This window comes from Sitophilus oryzae, unplaced genomic scaffold, assembly GCF_002938485.1.
Source record: "Sitophilus oryzae breed Bouriz unplaced genomic scaffold, Soryzae_2.0 scaffold_381_pilon_pilon, whole genome shotgun sequence".
Classification (NCBI taxonomy): Eukaryota; Metazoa; Arthropoda; class Insecta; order Coleoptera; family Curculionidae; genus Sitophilus; species Sitophilus oryzae.
In genome coordinates this window covers 1,662,482-1,676,822 of record NW_022146953.1, presented here as the reverse complement: position 1 = coordinate 1,676,822, position 14,341 = coordinate 1,662,482, and the positions used below count along the sequence as shown (strand labels likewise).

The 14,341-nt window shown below is 31.1% G+C and overlaps 1 protein-coding gene across 1 annotated transcript in view; it reads right to left on the bottom strand.

Moving 5' to 3' along the window:
* LOC115885383 (heterogeneous nuclear ribonucleoprotein K-like) overlaps positions 1-14,341 on the bottom strand; it is a 91,110-nt gene that overhangs the window by 12,612 nt on the left and 64,157 nt on the right. Inside the window, 3 exon segments of the mRNA XM_030904281.1 lie at positions 2,713-2,826; positions 5,761-5,833; positions 13,203-13,246. Coding sequence (XP_030760141.1) covers positions 2,713-2,826; positions 5,761-5,833; positions 13,203-13,246 — 231 coding nt within the window.

Below are 14,341 nucleotides of genomic sequence, written 5' to 3'. Positions count from 1 at the left end.
ACCAGATAGAGGGTGGTTTGTAGGGGGTTGCGTTACACGGTGACGTGCAAAATCGAGGTGGTGGGGGTAGGATAGACTACGTGGCAAACAGGGGGGAATGGGGGGAGATACATAGGGTTATAGAAGCAGGCCAATGTGTCTGTTTTGCGAATAAAAAATTGCACAGGTGTCTTTCAAATGAATGCCATAATATTTGGCATTTTTGAAATTAATCGAAAATAGTCTTGTATATACAGGGTGTAAGAGAATAGTGTATCAAACTTCAGTGGATGATTCTACAGGTAAACATAAAAGAAAGAGTTCCTATAGAATGTTCAGCCATCGTTCAACATGACGTCATATATTGTCGCGGACGATAGGTCCTCGACAAAGATAGATAAGAGTAGAAGTATCGCGTGTGCAACAAAAAAAGAAGATAAATGGAAGTCGTTGATATGTTTGCGACAGTTTCACATAGTGATTTACTTATCCACGTAAGTATACAGGGTGTTTCAAAAAACATGTGCCATCTCTCGTGGGGAGATTCCTCACGTAAAAAAATGACTTATTTTTCATATCAACATAGGTCCGATTCTGCTTTGTTTCGTAGCTACAGGGTATTAAAGTCTTAATATTTTTTCATTAAGCTTTTTGACGTCCAAAAAACACGAGACGATGTATTTTATAATAAAAGTTACATTCTAAACTAAACGGTTTACCCTGTATAATCCCTACAGTGAGCAAAACAAAAATTCCCCCGTATATAATGCGGAAATAACGGATCTTTTAATACCACGAAGACGTGACAGCAAGCATGTATGGGTGTGATGGATTACATAATAATTATCTGACTGTATATACGTGGTTTTCCTATTTCTGCCACTGTGTATGTTACAGTCTGAGCGCTCCGACCTGTTCAACTATACGGAAAATGATTTAGCAAATTGGAAAACTTTATTTCAGGGAAAACTCGGTTTTCAGAGGAGTAAAATACACGCGTTGGGGAAAATTAATTATTAAAATATTGCTTTCCTCTAACTGTGAAAAATGAGTGAAAACGTCTATCTAATATAATATTTTGTACGTTTAAATTTACAGTTGAGGGTTGGAACCTTTGGTGTTAAACGGCAAAATAAAAACACTAAATCACCACAATACACCAAAACACTTTTACTTTTACACTGGCAGTGTAAAAGTAAAAGTGTTTTGGTTTGGTATTGTGGTGATTTAGTGTTTTTATTTTGCCGTTTAAATTTATATGTAATTATATTAATTAAAACCAGAAAAATGTTTTGGTGTTGTTTTCAGTGTAATGCTAAAAACACTGAAGTATTCAACGCCTTATTTTAGAATTGTATAATCCAAATCTAATATAAATAAATGTATTTCTCAGGTATCTATAGAGGTGAGAAATGTTTTAAATTAATCTTTTTATTCGAAGAGACTTATATATACAGGGTGGCGCCTCTCATACGCCGCGGAAGCTCTAAGGAGAACGGTAGTTTATATCGAAGTGAAATGTTGGCAGCATATGTAGGTTAACTGAAAGCATTTTATAAAAATATATAGAATTAGACAGGGTGTCCCCAAAAAAAGGTACACATCAAAGTTGTGTTTTTTCTAATGGAACACCCTATATATTAATTGATTTTCGGATTTTAGGAAAAAAATAAAGGTGAGTTTTATTAAAGAAGCATATACCAAAAATCCTAAGGATTTTGACATATTTATCTAAATTTTAGTCGATCTTGTATAGAATGATATTTAATTACAGTAACCATTGTATGTTAAACCAAATTGAAAATTGACCCGAAAAGTTATACAGGGTGAGACAAAATTAATATGGAACATTAGTCACCTTTAAAAGCAAGTTACTCCTTTATTTTAAATGGAACACCCAGTATATTTTTCCGGTGTTCAATGGAGAATTTATATATCTTCAAAATATTATTAAGGTTGCCTACCCCTCAGACAAAGATTTTCCCAGATATTTTAGTTTTTATGATTTTGCGTCAGTAAATCTTTATTATTTGAAAAAACCTAGGTGGCTGTGTGATATACCTTTTGTTAATTTAACAAAAATTAAAGTAGCGTAGAGTAAAATACTCAAGGGTAATAAAAAGATACACGTTTAAAACATATTTTAATTATTACAGAATTAAAACTAGATGTAAACTGATAATATGCGACAAAAATTAGCTAGATGAAATCAAATGCTCAAAATGCTTCCTTTCTTGTTAACTGCATTAAAACTGTCTAACATTTTCCCGGAATCAACAAAACCAAAAAACCTACAAAAAATTCCTTCAGGGAGACAGACGACTGCCAAAAAAAAGGGCCAAAAACAAAAAGACGGAAAAATGTTTAAGAAGTCAGTTGTTTTACAGACGTTATACATCAAATTGTAATATATCAAGTTTTTCCCGCGCACACACACACTCTCACAGTCGGAAAATTCACAAAAGAAACGGAGGAAAAGCGCCAAGAAAAGACTGGCAGGTTTTCCAGGTCTCCAGGGAAACGTTTATAAGGTTATAACGGCGTAGGAGGATGGGAAAATGTGGAAAATATGTTCGGGATCGCTTTCCTACACAGATACCGGCGAATCAATAATAATAATAACTCGTCGGAAAATTGATAAAAATATGGAGAATTTTTGAATTCGGAAAAATATAAAACTCTTGTTAGTAAATACCGGGTGGCTCTCTAATAAGTAAAAAAAAAATAACTTACCTCTCTGATTTCCTTGATTTTGTTTCCACCTTTTCCAATGATGCACCCTGCCAGACTCTGATGAACCATCATTCTCATGTCAATTTCGGCTCCATTGCCAACTTTGGCCCCATTCTATAAATTAGAAACATTTATTTTTGTAATAATAAAAAATGATTGTAATCAGGGTTGGGTAAAACGACGCGTAGAAAATTAATTTTCTACGTGTATGTAGAAAAGTGTAGAATATTAAGTAAAAAATGTATAAAATCTAAGAACAGGTAAAAAAAGAGATATAGAGATATCGTTATTAGTTTATTTCTTGTACTAATCATAGTGAATGAAGTATTCGAAATAAATATAAACTGGAAAAAAGGCTTACAATATACAAAACTAATTTTCTACGTCTGGACATGTAAAAAATGTAGAAAATTAGTTTGGGTAGAAAATTAATTTTCTACGTGTAGAAAATATAAAATTTTCTACCTACCCAACCCTGATCACAAATGATATTGACGAATGAAGTATTCGAAATAAATATAAACTGGAAAAAAGGCTTACAATATACAAAACTAATTTTCTACGTCTGGACATGTAAAAAATGTAGAAAATTAGTTTGGGTAGAAAATATAAAATTTTCTACCTACCCAACCCTGATCACAAATGATATTGACGAATGAAGTATTCGAAATAAATATAAACTGGAAAAAAGGCTTACAATATACAAAACTAATTTTCTACGTCTGGACATGTAAAAAATGTAGAAAATTAGTTTGGGTAGAAAATTAATTTTCTACGTGTAGAAAATATAAAATTTTCTACCTACCCAACCCTGATCACAAATGATATTGACAACATGCTTTATAAATTTTAAATTAAAACACACACAACGCAACACTTTTGTTGTATAGTTTTAACTTATTTTGATCAAAATACGCAGGAGTTCTATGTCCACAGAATACTGGGCCACTGTATAGTTACGTAATTAAACTAAAATAAATTATGTACCTAATAGCCTTAGAACTTAAAGTGCTATTCAGAACTTATATCGACTCTCAAGATCATTATGCAAATTGGTATGAAACTTCGCTTGAACATGAGAGGGGGAGGGAATTTTGATTTCCAATACACATCAGATTACGAAGCGAGTAGCGACTATTGTTATATGTTTATTGGAGTAGAATACACATAATATGGAGAAATCTAATACTCCCAGTTATAATATATTGGAGGGTTTCTATCGAGTTCGGCCAGATTATAAATCTCCCTCTTCCAGAATCAATAATAAATAAATTTTAGACGGTTTCTTGAAAAATATATTTGTTATTTTGAGAAAAATTGATTGGTATTTATATGTCTTTAAAAAACAAGCTTAAGAAAAGAAAAATGTATAAAGCTTCACTTATATCCTCAAAATGAGTAGAACAAATTAGTGGTAGACATTTTCAATTAGTAGAAAAAGTTAAAAAACTAAAATAACACAATTTAAACACATAGACTGGGACAACGAAATAAAACAAATAAATCGGCCATTTAGAGCCACCTGGTGGTGCGGAAGAAACTAATGGAGAGTTTTGGCATGACATAATTTTAGCGTTCCGTTACTTATTAACGCTAACTAAAACGGCAACGTTATTCAAACGCAAAATTGTTCCTTGTAAAATATAAAATAACAAATATAGACTTTCTTACTACATTTTATGTTTTATTAGATCATTAGAAGTGTACCACAGTCAAAACAAAAATAAAATTATGAATGCATACATTTTAAACACAACAAGAGAGCACATACTGAGTAATAATCATCAATTGTGCCCAAGCACGGTAAACTAACAGGACTGCTCATCCTCATAAGACGTACGTTCGCCTCTTCACGCGCTTCAGCTGACAGTTGTGACGTCATTGTAGTCCTTGTCATGATAGTGTGTATTATTAGTTGCCTATGGTAAACTTATAAAAATAACAGCTGAGAAATTTTGTCAATTTTAAATGTGAAAAAGGTGTTTTTAAAGTTTTTAGAACTATAGAGTGTATAAATACGTTCATTTTGTGTTGTGGATCGTGACAAAGTGCTTACTAAGTGCCTACGATATTGTTTATTAATTATTTTAAAGCAAAATATGGAAGTAATCTAAAAAGAGCGCCTGCAAAAGGTGATGCTGTTCTTAAAAATGCATTATCCGAGTATTTAATACGATTTATACAGTTAATTTTCTATACTGCATACATATAAGGTGTTTAAATAAATAAACTAAATAATGAACGTTTTGCATCCGGCAACCAATAATGCACGTGTGTGTATTATTGGTTGCGATAAGGACTAATAACCATGACAAGGACTACAATGACGTCACAAAGCGAGGAGTTTTCGCATGCACCTGGCAGACACTTTTGGCTGAATGAGCAGTCCCTATTAGGTTAACTGTTCTTGAGTTGTGCCCATAATAACTAAAATTTGATGTTAAATAAATTATTGGATTGTTTTGATTACCGAATTTAAAGCGGTCTATGCTAAAAAGTTAAAACAATGCATTTTTTATCTTTTTTTATGGAAATACGTATGGATTATAACGGGTGAGTCTCAAAAGTGACTCACTCCTATAACTTTTTTATTTTTTCAGATAAAAAAACGAGATTTGGTATGTTAGTATATGACATAAATAAGGATCGATTGACGTGTTCAATTGTTTTTAGTCACTTTCTGTTTCACCGGAAATTACTACAACTTTTGATTTTTAAATGACACCAATGGTATATTTTTACTTTATTCGATACACACTGACACTCTGAATAGAATGACATGTTATATGTCAATTTTTAACTTTTAAATCCGAAAAAATAAAAAAGTTATATAGACGTGAGCTACTTTTGAGACGCACCCGGTATATTATATTTTTGGACAGCTCATAACAAGACAAGTGTAACAAAATAATAATATACAGGGTATCCCATTTAAAAAAAAACAAATATAAGTTTAGGTCATATTTCAAGAATTACCTCTAGAAAACCTCGAGAAACACGGTAAAACACGCGAAAATGGGACACCCTGTATTAAAATCGCTAACTTACCTCCTCTAAATTGGGTATGACGTCGCTTATGATATTGCAAACGCTATCCATGTCTGAGGAAAGGTTCAACAGCCTGCAAAAATATATCGATCAAACAAAGAATAAATAAAACCAAGAAAAAAACAGCAGACTGGATCCAAGCTTTACTAAAGCCTTGTTCACATTTTACAGTTTCTTCATAATTTTTAAGAAAATTTTAAACAAATTGAACAAGGCTTTACTACAACCGAAAAAAAAATATCTGGGATATTTTTTATTATTTTTTTTAAATAGTTAGGCAGTTATTATACGGGTTAATATACAGGGCTCTAGCACAGTGGGGTCGGTTAAATTTTAGGACTGTTTTCCCTTATTTTGTGTGCTGAACAGGGAGTGAGTTATACAGGGTGAAAAAATAAAATTTGGGACAGTGACACAAAAAATCGTGACTCTGGGATACTTTTTGGGATGTTTTTTTTTGACAAACTTGATATTTTTTCTTTGATATACATCTCAGGGTATAAAATACATAATTTTCTTCAAAAATACCTGTGATATAAAGGAATTCCTCAAGCTGGGTGGGGTCTGTTCTTCAACACTGCATCCGCTGGCGGTGTCTCATTATTTTATTTTTTAATTTAAACAGTTCAATCAATGAGACAATGTGAGTTGAGTCATAAGGAAATACCTTTTATAGGTAATGATTTGCAAGTAAAATTAAATGATGCGAAATATTCAAATTCTGGGAATAATATGGGCACTAAAGATTTTATACGATCAAAATGAAGTACCTATAAAGTTTATAATATAATATATTACCTATTAAACTAAGGTTTTAATATATATTTCGGGAAAACAAAGATTACATCATGGTCATAATATCTTAATGATTTATTACATTAGTAATATGATTTAATTCATTATTTTTCAGGATGAAGGGAAATATATCCTCTGAAACGTTCGAGATTTTTGATAGTTGATAGTAAATTTGTGTTCAAAACAAAGAGTCACTAAGAAATTTGTATCCACTGATTCATAAATCAGGAACTTGTGATATAAATAGTATTTTGACTTTTAAAAAAGGGTTTTGGTAGGAATATTCCTGGAATTATTATTTTAATAATTAGATCATTAAAAAAATAAGAATCATAATTAATATAAAAAACATGAAAAACAATAGTTATTTTTTATACAAGACGACAAAATGGTATTAATTTCGGGAGACGATAATGCAATTTGATCGTCGTGTATAAAACAATATTTTTTTCCATAGCGAACTACGTTTTAAAAAATATTCAGAAATTATTTATTATTCAGGCTATGTAATTTGACAAATAAATAAAGCTGTCTCTTTAGTTGTCAGTTTTGAGTCAATATTTTTTAATTCTCTTTCGTGTCGATTGCTGATTGAATTGGAGTTAGAAATGGCTCAAAACAAAATAAGTAAATTACCAACAGATATTCAAGCTGAAGCGACAAACCCCGTATCCAAACTACTTCCATTTAAATCCCGAATAACTTATGAAAAGGAATACAAAAATTTTCAAAAATGGAAAGCAATTAAAAAACGTGCGAGAAGAAATAAAGTTTTTAACCTATCCTCTATTTTAACAGTTGCTATGAAAAAAAAATGTATAATTTTGAGAACTGATTAAAATTTTATTATCCCCAGTAAAGAAATACAGGAAAAACTGAACGCTGCATTATTAAATTCGTTTCCACCAAAAGATATTTAATTCCTTTTTTATCTCTTCTTAAATATATCAAAAAATAACTTTTTTCTGGCTTTTCGGCCTTTTGAGAATCAAAATGCCATCTCAAAATTGGAAGTGGAAACACGAAGTGGGCGCAGAGCAAAATCCAGAGAAAAATAACGAAAAAAGACGAAAAGATCAAAACCAAACTGTTATATATCTCCTCATATAGATTCTTTTATCAAAAACGCTTCGTTAATTTGGAACGTAAAGCCGTTTTTTATGTTTGGTAAGTCCGTAAAGAAAGAAAAAGTCCACATGCTTAAGGAAAAAGAAGATTGAATGAAAAATACAGGGTCGCAAAAAGTTAAATATAAAAGTTATAGGGTTCATAAATATCTATTAGCGGATAATAAATTTAAATATACAGGGTCGGTCATAAAGTCGTGGCACATCAAATATATGATATTTTCAAAAGTCAATAACTCGGAAAGAGTCGGTTTGAAGTACATCGTGTGTATTTCGAATTTTGTTTAGAATTGAACGAAGAATTAAAATATGTAATAATATACAGGGGGTTCTATTTAAAAAAAAATAAAACTCTGATGTGCCACGACTTTATGAACGACCCCGTATACTTAAATTTATTACTCGCTAATAGATACTTAAAAATCCTATAACTTTTGTATTGAACTTTTTGCGTTACCTCCTATATTTTACCTAATAATCGACCGTTTCCATACATAAAAGCGACCCTGTATATTTAATTGAACTTTTTTAAGAGACATATCTGGTTGTATTTTGTTCTTGTAATTCATTAGGACAATTGTCGTTGTAGCTTGGGGAATATTGCATCTTCCTTTTGTGCTCACCTAAAGCTATATCCATTTTATTTTAAAAAATTTCAGTCATTTCAAAAATTTTCAAAAAAAAAAACAGGACAATTTTTGACTGTTATGTATGAATGTTATAAATGTTGACTGACCAGTATGAACAGACCTTTAGTGGATACAAAGAGTTGAAATTCACTATTAACTGTTAAATTACCTTAATTATAGTTTTTTTATTCATTTCAACTTGGCTGAAACTGGTAGAAATACGAGAAAATAAAGCAAGAATTTTATATAATAACAAGAAACAAGAACAACTAGCGTGAATGCATATTGATGTAGAAATAAATAGTACGGCACAAATAGCAACAATTATAACATGGTTCGATTAAGTAATATTAAGGTCAACGCATATTATTTTATTTATTTATTTCTAGGTTTCTGAATAATTCAAGAGTAACAACGTTCCAATTAGTATTATTAAAAAAATAAAGATAATAAACCAAAATTCCCTGGCCTAAGTAACTATTTGGCTATTTATTTCTTTAAACCATATCTATGTTTAAAAGTAAATATATTTGCATATTACTTAAAAACAGTTAATTTTGGTTCTGTATCACTCAAACTCACTTTTTTCAACACAAATTTGCCTATTTTTAAATTTGTTAATTAAAATTATTTTAAATAAAAATTAAAAAAAAAATGATCGTAATAAAAAACATCTATAGGCCCTTCATTTAGGTAAACATTTCGCAAAACAGCAAACAATTTTTTTCCTAATATTCGTCGGGTAAAATTAAGCTCAAAAACAAGGGGGTGTGGGGGTAAATTTAAAGGCAAAAGGGGTAGGGGGTGGTGCTATATAGTTCTGCGATCTGTAAGATTATTTTTATCTTCTTTCTCATTTTTTTTAATGCAGAACAGGGTTAAAAAGAGACAGGCAGCTCAAGGGGGGGGGAGTGTCTAAAAATAGGGGGTATGGTAGGGGGTGTTACTGCAATGCCTTCTGAGTTCTGGTTGCACAAATAATTATAATTACTTACAGAAATTTTAAAAGTTTTACAACAATTTGTTTATTTTCAGAATTATAGCTTATCTTTTATCTATTTGAAGAAGATACAGGGTGAATCTCTAAATAAGTCTAAATATTTACAGGGTACTTCGAAAATTAAAGAATGTTTTTTTTTTATTTTGAGAACCACTGAACTTTCTTGAATTTGGAAAAAAATTGCAAAGAAAAATCTCATAGTTTCTAGGAGCCGAAATATACCATGCCTAAATCCTTATACATTTAACAATCACCCTGTATAGTGAACGTAGCTTAGAATTTAAAAAAAACGCGTCATAGTGGCTTTTTATATTATATTATATGTTCTAAACATGCCCCTACATTTATTACCTCTATAAAAATAAATAAATAAAAAAAACACCTGTTAATTTTTGAATTCTGTGTCAAGTTTATTTACGCAACGCACGTTTCGTAAAAGCCAATTTACGCATTACGGCCATTATAAATAACCATAAACATGGTAAATAAAATCTAGAGCTTGACATTGATAAGCCTTTTAAGGATTAAGCAATACTACACTTGTTTTTTCTAGCGAATAAATTAAAAATGACACCAATAAAATAAATACTAGCACCGTCGTATCACAGGTACGGGGTGCTTTTATTATAATTTTTTTCTAAGTACTTATAGCGATTCAAGTGCATTTTTTATGGTAGAAGTTCACTCAAAATTTCAATCGAATCACTAGAAGCACTTTTAAGAAAATTATGATAAATCGAAAAAATCATGAAAACTTTAACCTCCTGTAGCTAGGAAACAAAGCAGAATCGGACTTATGTTGATACGTGAGGAATTTTCCCACGCGAGATGACACATGTTTTTTGAAATACCCTGTATAAAAAATAAATAAACTAAACAAAAACACTTTGACAAATGTCAATGAAAAATATTATTTTAAAATAACAAGCCTTTGCAACTTTGCCTTTAACGATCACGATCTTTGACATATATTTTTCTTTTCAGTATTTTCTCTTTATTAGTACGTCTTCAAAGGCACATAGGGGGTTGAAAAACTAAGACAACGAAGAGGAGGGGGTGAAACATGTTTCCCCGTGTCCTATCAGGCAGAAACAAGAAAGCATCCTAATTGCTTCATCATTTTTATGCTCGATGGATTGGAAATAGTATATATCTCAGTTAACATTATATTTATTGTATTCCCTTCTGTTCTATTTGATTTTCTTTGTTCATTTAATGATGTTAGGGATGTTTTTTTCAATATATCTGTAACATTACTGATACTGCTTTAATTATAGAACCAAGAACGTTTTTTATCATTAGTTTGTTTTTATAAAATTTTGATGCAAGTAAAAATTTTGTTGGGAGAGGAAGCTCATTAATCTCATTTACTGCGAATTTTCTGTCACAAATAATGTATACTAAAAATATCGATATCGATATTTTTTCAAACATCCACATCCTTACTAAATTATAGAATTTTCTTAGAGGAAACCCGTTAATCCTCTTTGCTACGAATTTTATGGCAAAAATATTGTATATTAAAAATATCGATATCGATATTTTCTTCGAACATCCACATTCCGACTAAATTATACAATTTTGGTGGGGAAAATCGTTAATCTCCTTTGCTACAAATTTTCTGCCAAAAATAATGGATAATAAAAATATCGATATCGATATTTTCTTCAAAGATCGACATCCCTACTAAATTATGCAATTTTGTTGGAAAACCGTCTAACGAATTTTGTGGCAAAAATATTGGATAATAAAAATATCGATATCGATATTTTCTTCAAACATCTCAATCCCTACTAAATGTATGAAATTTTGTTGGGAAAATTGTTAATCACCTTTGCTACGAATTTTCTGGCAAAAATAATGGATATAAAAAATATCGATATCCATATTTTTTTCAAAGATCCACATCCCTACTGAATGTATGTAATTTTGTTGGGGAAATCCCTTTTGCTACAAATTTTCTGCCAAAAATAATGGATATTAAAAATATCGATATCGATATTTTCTTCAAACATCTCAATCCCTACTAAATGTATGAAATTTTGTTGGGAAAATTGTTAATCACCTTTGCTACGAATTTTCTGGCAAAAATAATGGATATAAAAAATATCGATATCGATATTTTTTTCAAAGATCCACATCCCTAATAAATGTATGCAATTTTGTTGAGGAAATCCCTTTTGCTACAAATTTTCTGGCAAAAATAATGGATAATAAAAATATCGATATCGATATTTTTTTCAAAGATCCACATCCCTGCTAAATTATGCAATTTTGTTGGGGGAAAACCGTCTAACGAATTTTGTGGCAAAAATATTGGATAATAAAAATATCGATATCGATATTTTCTTCAAACATCCCCATCCCTACAAAATGTATGAAATTTCAAATAACAAATAAAAGATAATAAAATATCGATATTTTCTTCAAACAAGCACATCCCTACTATCTTATGCAATCCTGGTCGAAAACTAGATGGAGAAAACGACTCGCCGAGTGGGAAAATCGTTAATAAGATCGTAAAGTCGTGCGAGTTTCTCAAGATTGGAACTGATTTCGTGAAATGTTAGAAACGGGAAAAGCCTGAGAAGGATGTATTTTCAAAACAGAAACGTCGTAAACCAGCAAAAAGAGAAATCTTTATTTCTGAGAACTTTAAAGAAGTTGGTTAGAATGTATACAGGTATACGTTTTGTGTTGTAGCATGCCATTAGTATATAGTTTATTGAGGAAATATTTATTTCATTTATTGTAAAAAAAACTTTGACAAAACTTGTGCTGTATATTAGGAAAATCTATTAAATAGATTAAAAAAATACGAAAAAACAACAGAAAATATTCAGTAAGCTATAGAAATCGGAATTCAAAAACTATCCTCCATACAGATATAATCGATACCAATTAAAATATTAGGTACGTCATCGAGGGCACGATTTTAAAATTAATTGTTGTCAACCATGGACATATTCGGCGCTAAGCTGACTAACTGGAATTTAAATTTCATGCTAGGGATACAGGTGGTAGCCCTGCTGTAAAAAATGTCAAATTGCCACATTTACTTATTTATTTCCTGACATTGTCATTCGTTTTGACACTTTAGTTTTGTATTACGAGTTTTTTGTTTAAATAGTGTTGTAATACTTTGAGATTGAAAATGTTTAGAACTAGCAGACCTTGCAGTTGAACATTGTTCTTTTTACAATCTCTTTTAGTGCAAAGTGTACAAGATAGCTTAATAGCCATAAAAAACTCATCGTAACCTTATTAGAATATTTCGGAAACCGGTAGTAATGTCTCTTAAGTTCTTTTAAAGGGGTGACTTTTATTTTTGATGTAAATAACTGTTTATATAATATTTATAATTAATTTATTTCTGTTTCCTAAAATATTTCGACTAAAAGAAAATATGTAAAAGTGGGAAACGCTGTGCCGGTCAAGCTTAATCACGTGACTAAAAGTTTAATCGGTATGAACTATAAGTAATAATTCCATCCCACTTCTGATGTAATTATTTAAAGATATTTGACAGATACCAAACATACAATACACCTTAAAAATTATTAATTATCAACAAAAATTAACCAAGCTAAAGCTCGAAGCTGTTAATATTAAGAAAAAGAAATTATTTACCGGGGGCAACAGAAGTGTGAATTAGGATTAAAGAGAAATATGTAAATATAAGCTAAAAACAGTAAAGTTCGTGTGCAACCAGAACCATCGGCATTAAAGTGACATAATATATATCTCTTTTGTTCTTTTAAATCTCCATAAACAAAAAACAAAAACAAATACAGACAGCGGCAGTTATTATAGTAAACATAAAGCCGTAGGTAGTAGTAGTAGTAGTAGTAACTTAGTAGTGTAGTGTTTTAATTTTTAAATGACATTTACCGTTCAGGGCCTGGACAATCGGGGACAGTAATGGACGCTTTGTACTGTTGGCGGGCGTTGTCGATTGGTTGGTTGGGCAGTTGTGGTGGTGGTAGTAGCGGAGAGGTGGCAACGGTGGCAGGTCGCGCACGCAATATGGCAACAACGGCAGGGCGGGCAGACAGACCATGGCGGGACAAAATCACATTAGTTTACGCAGCTAGGCTTAGGTTTTTTTATATTTATATAATCTTTGGTGTTCGTAGAGGTATTATTGGTCACTAGAATCCTAGGCTCGTGGCTTTTTATTATTATTAAAAAAAAAATAAAATAAACTAAAGGTTTGTTCCAACACAGCAGAGAATCGTTTTTGGTAAGATTACGCTTATGCGCAGTAAAACATTTTCAGGTACTTTTTTAATTTTCTCTAAAACGATATGGAAATTTGGAAAAGTATAAACGGGATTAAATAATTTATAAGAAGCAAACATTATTATGAAAATTTCTGTTGGAACAAACCTTAGTTTAAGTCTTTAACAGCCTCTACACATCCCTGAAATGTTAGTTTAGTGAAACCCAGATTAATAATAAAAAACAAACGGCCAATCACGGCGCGTCTCGATCTATTTCACAAAACGTGGGAACTAATTTTTATCTGCGTCGTTAAGAACCTCTTAACTCATCTATTTTAGAAACGTCTAACGTCTAGGTTTACTTATTTCGCTGAAATTTATGAAAAAAAGTCCTTTGCCTTGGGTACAGATACCGCCACGAAACCAAATGGAACGAGGCAACAGAAAACGCACTTTTTTTCACCTTATTTCAGGCGCTTTTAAGAATCGAAAGTAGGTAGAGGCAAACAGGAGTGGGTCAAGACAACTGGAAATAAATCGAAATGCGTCAAAGATGGCGCCGAAACTGGCTTCGAAGAGTTCTCCGCATAGTGTAGATGCTGTTTTAAAGTCAGTATAAATAATCTATTATATTATTTCTTAAAATCAATCAAATAAAAACTCAAGACACGAGCTAGGACTCTTCCAAGGTGGACACTTCGAATAACTATCAAAGAACAACCAATAAAAAAACTAGAAAAAGAAAATATAATTAATTAAAAACAACAAAAAAAACTTAAAAACTATCAACAGTTTTTTTCACAGTGG